Source organism: Otolemur garnettii, unplaced genomic scaffold (assembly GCF_000181295.1).
Source record: "Otolemur garnettii isolate 467f Iridium unplaced genomic scaffold, OtoGar3 scaffold00021, whole genome shotgun sequence".
Taxonomy (NCBI): Eukaryota; Metazoa; Chordata; class Mammalia; order Primates; family Galagidae; genus Otolemur; species Otolemur garnettii.
The window spans coordinates 18,759,774-18,764,669 of NW_003852416.1; the positions used below are offsets into that span (position 1 = coordinate 18,759,774).

The 4,896-nt window shown below is 43.5% G+C and overlaps 1 protein-coding gene across 1 annotated transcript in view; it reads left to right on the forward strand.

The window, feature by feature from the left end:
• The window catches only part of CUNH10orf76 (chromosome unknown C10orf76 homolog), a 232,993-nt gene that overhangs the window by 185,149 nt on the left and 42,948 nt on the right, over positions 1-4,896 (forward strand). Inside the window, exon 23 of the mRNA XM_023511776.1 lies at positions 1,424-1,502. Within this exon, the coding sequence (XP_023367544.1) occupies positions 1,424-1,502 (79 nt within the window). The remainder of the gene's footprint in view (positions 1-1,423; positions 1,503-4,896) is intronic.

Below are 4,896 nucleotides of genomic sequence, written 5' to 3' on the forward strand. Positions count from 1 at the left end.
GCCTGTGGTCCCAGCTACTTGGGAGGCGGAGGCAGGAGACTCACTTGGGCCCAGGAGTTGGAGGTTGCTGTGAGCTGTAATGCCACAGCACTCTACCCAGGAGGACAGCTTGAGGCTCTGTCTCAAAAAAAAAAAGAGAGATATCTCTTCTTCTCATTTAATAATATATTTGTATCATTATGGACTCATATGAAATTCTAGTCTAAAACCTGTGCTCTTTCTGCTACACCAGATAAGAAACTACAAGGACCTATACAGAGCATTAATTTTAGGGAAACTTATTTTAGATTCCAGAGATTTTTTTAAAGAGCTAGGAATCTTTTTTTTTTTTTTCCAAGACCGAGTCTCACTATGTCACCCTCCATAGAATGCCTTGGTATCACAGCTCACAGCAACCTCAAACTTGGGCTGAAGCTATTCTCTTGCCTTCACCTCCCAAGTAGTTGGGTCTACAGGTGCCCGCCACAAGGCCTGGCTATTTTGTTGTTGTTGTTGTTGTAGTTGTTATTGTTGTTTGGTTGGCCCAGGCTGGGTTTGAACCCAACAGTCCCCATGTATGTGGCTGGCGCCCTAGCCACTGAGCTACAGGCTCCAAGCCAAAGCTGGGAATCTTTCAGTGTTGCTCAGGCTGGAGTGCAGTGGCTATTTATAGGCACAGTACATTGCAGCTTTGTATTCCTAGGCTCAAATGACCCTCCCACCTCAGCCTTCCAACTAGATGGAACTACAGGCACATGCCCTTGTACCCAGGTTATTTTGGAGATTTTCAAGAGATAGATTTGATAAGACTTGGTGATCTTGAATATGAGCAAGTGATGGAGAGAAACTGTTAGAAATTGATACTCAGATTTTGGTTTGAACAGCTAGAAATAAAATTTTGGTTTGAAACTATTTACTAACAAGTATGAAGATGGGTTCTGGGCTTTAATGTAGCTCATTCTCTTCAGAGACTTTGTTTAGCCTACCTGTTGGTGCAGCTTTTCTGAGTACCCTGTTCTCCCAAGTCAGAGAAGACTTTTTTTCTTTCTGATGGAAGCACCAGGGCCCCCTAGTGGACAGCTCCCTGGGTTCTGTTTCTTGTCTGGTGGACTCTTGATTTTGTTTAATTGGTTGTGCGTTTTTCCTTAGTTCATTTGCGGGACAGAGATATTTGATTCTTTTCTCTGTCTGATAAATCATTAAACTTTTCTCATTTCAGAGTTATCAATTTACCCCTATGTGTGGCTTCTTCATGTTCAATGAGAGAATAGTTACCCTATTATAATCACTCCCTAGTACTCTAAACCAGAAGGATAGTCAAGAGAATAGTTACTTTATTATAATCATTCCCTAGTACTCTAAACCAGAAGAATAGTAAATTCTTATAACAGATTTAACCTCTTCCACCATCTGGTACTATACTAATGTTAATTCTTTGTTTCAGAGCCATCATCAACCACTTTAACCCCAAAATTGAGTCCTACGCTGCTGTGAATCACATATCCCAGCTGTCTGAGGAGCAGGTAAGCCACTACTCTCCCCAGAGTGATGTAGATGGTGGCTAGTACCAAGCGGTTGCTTTTTCTTTTTCTTTTTTTCTTTTTGCAGTTTTTGGCCAGGGCCGGGTTTGAACCCTCCACCTCCAGTATATGGAGCCTGTGCCCTACTCCTTGGGCCACAGGCACCACCCCCAGTTGCTTTCTCTTTGATGGCTGAGGGATTCTATAAGTGAGTTGTTAAGAGGGGTGACAAGGGCCAGGCTGATGAGAGGAATTAGTTTGGGATTGCTTGATAGTAACTTTTCATAGAGTGATGCCTTCTGCACTAATGCCATCTGAAGGGATTTAATATATAGAAGATACATAGGTAAAATTCTGGTAAATTATTGTTTTTCAGTGAGTGATAAGGCATTTATTTTTAAAAATTTTTGTCAGAGTCATTTTGATCTTTGAAAAGAAGAAATGAGAACTTAGGAATATGTTAAACTGCCAATTAGAAAAACCCTGAGTTCAGCTTAATTTGAAAAGCTGTTTGGCTCATTAAAACTTGAGTCCTCATTGGGACAAATTTACCTTAGTAATTGAGTTCCCTTTGCCTGGAGCAGTTATTTCTGAGGAGGTTTTTCTGTGGTATGGACTAAACTGGAAATGCAGACAGCCTTGTGTGTTTGTTTTCCTTGAATTTGGCCTGATTTCTCCTTCTCCCAAAGTGCCTGCACTCCACTCTGCATTATATAAAAGTACAGATGGGGTGTTAGCATGACACAGTATTGAACTTGATGTTTCAGAACTGGACTCTTAAGTCCTGCTTATAAAAAGCACAAAATAAGACATCCTAGTCATATGACTCCCATTCCTTTCTACCTTACTCCCAAATTGGAGCCAGAGCATAGACTCCAAGCTAATAAGAAGACCATGTATGCTCTGCTTTGCCTTTTTTGCCGATGCATCATTGCAGCCCTTCTTTAAGCTTCTTGCTGGCACAGCCAGTCAGCCAGCTATGGTATGACCATGTGTCTCAGTGTTCCCAAAAACTATTCAATTTTCCCAGTGAGGCAGTAAGCAAGCTTTTTTCCTAACAGATAAGCTTCTCAGTATTCCCACCATTGGCTCTTTGCTCAACCAGATGGTTAGGACTCTATTAGTCTGTCAGTTGTTCCCTTTGATATATTTGTTCTCTTTCATGAGGCCAGCTGTGAGAATCTATCCTCACATTTAAAACTACTTTTATAGGCCAGGTGCAGTGACTCACGCCTGTAATCCTAGCACTCTAGGAGGCCAAGGCAGGTGGATTGCTTGAGCTGAGGAGTTCAATACCTGTAAGCTCAGTCTTGATCAAAAGGGAGACCCCATCTCTACTAAAAATAGAAAAACTAACAGAGCATTGTGGTGGGTGCCTATAGTTACAGTTACTTAGGAGACTGAGGCAAGGGAATCACTTGAACCCAAAAGTTTGAGGTTGCTGTGAGCTATGACACCACAGCACTCTACCCAGGGCACAGAGTGAGACTTTGTCTCAAAAAAATAAATAAATAAAAATAAAATAAACCGCTTTTATAAATGGCTTTCATTTTCTGTTTCCTGCCTACCTATGAAGCAGTCTTGAGTCCTGTTCTTTTTTTTGTTGTTGTTGCAGTTTGGCCGGCCCGGTCTGAACCCGCCACCCTCGGTATATGGGGCCGGCGCCCTACTCACTGAGCCACAGGCACCGCCTAAGTCCTGTTCTTTTCTTTCTTTTTTTTTTTTTTATTGTTGTTCTTTTTTGAGACAGAGTCTCACTTTGTCACCCTCAGTAAAGTGCTATAGCTTCATAGCTCACAGCAACCTCCAACTCCTGGGCTCAAGTGATTCTCTTGCTTCAGCCTCCCAAGTAGCTGGGACTATAGGTGTCCACCACAACACTCGGCCATTTTTAGAGATGGGGTCTTACTCTTGCTCAGGCTGGTCTTGAACCTGAGACTAGTGGATTGCTCAGGCAATCCACCTGCCTCAGCCTCCCAGATTCTAGGATTACAGACGTGAGCCACCACGCCTGACCCTGAGTCCTGTTCTTTGATGCTGATGCTGTCTGAGAGGGGCTTTGTGATGCTACTTTTTTTTTCCTATTGGACTATTCGTGTGTGGTGCAAGTGACAGGTTCAAACCCAGCCCTGGCCAAACTGCAACAAAAAATAGCTGGGCAGGAGTATGGTGCTGGCCCCATATGCCAGAGGTGGCGGGTTCAAACCCAGCCCTGGCAAAAAACTGCAAAAAAAAAAAAAAAAAAAGAACTCAGTGTCTTGAGTTTTACATAATGAGAGAAGGGATGACTTTCCTATCACAGTAAACTCTGGTTAGTCTAAAGACTTTGTTTTAAATACAAAAGGAAGACACATATTTGCATTGTCAGCCACATGCAGTATTCATCCTCCAGCAGCTTAGGAAGGTCAGACTGAAATCTTTCTCCAGCAGTAGCAACTACAGACCAATAATAAAAATCCTTTCTGGCGCATGAGGCAATCTGTAAAAGGACAATTAGCAAACACATGTTCTCAGCCTCCTCCAACATCTTTCAAAGTTAAATGAAGTGATGAAAGAGCCTCTCAAAAAGAGTCCACAAGCCATAGATGAAGCAATTTTTTTGGAGAGAGAAAGTACCTATATAAGAATAGGAAGCAGGCAGTGCCCTAGCTCAGTGAGTAGGGTGCTGGCCATATACGTTGGGGCTAGCAGATTCGAGCCCTGCCCAGGCCTGCTAAATTATTGACAACTGCAACCAAAAAAATAAAAATAAAAAAAATAGCTGGGTGTTGGTGGCAGGCACCTGTAGTTCCAGCTGCTCGGAGAACCACTTAAGCCAAAGAGTTTGAGGTTGCTATAAGCTGCGACACTACAGCATTCTACCGAGGGCAACAAAGTGAGACTCTGTCTCAGAAAAAAAAAAAAAATTGGGCAGCACCCATAGCTCAGTGGTAATGGTGCTAGCCACATGCACTGGGGCTGGCAAGTTCAAACCTGGCCTGGGCCTACTAAAACAACAATGCCAGTTGCAACAACAACAACAAAAAATGCCTGGGGCAGCTCCTGGGGCTCAGTGGGTAGGGTGCTGCCTCAGCCCCATATGCTGAGGGTGGCAGGTTCAGGCCCAGCCCTGGCCAAACTGCAACAAAAAAATAGCCAAGTGTTGCTGCAGGCGCCTGTAGTCCCAGCTACTTGGGAGGCTGAGGCAGGAGAATAGCCTAAGCCCAGGATTTGGAGGTTGCTATGAACAGTGAGACTCTATCTCTACCAAAAAAAAAAAAAAATAGCCTGGTGTTGTGGCAGATACCTATAGTTCCAGCTCCTTGGGAGGCTGAGGCAAGAGAATCACTTATGCCCATGAGTCTGAGGTTGCTGTGAACTGTGAACTGTCTACTCCGGGCAACAGCCTGAGACTCTG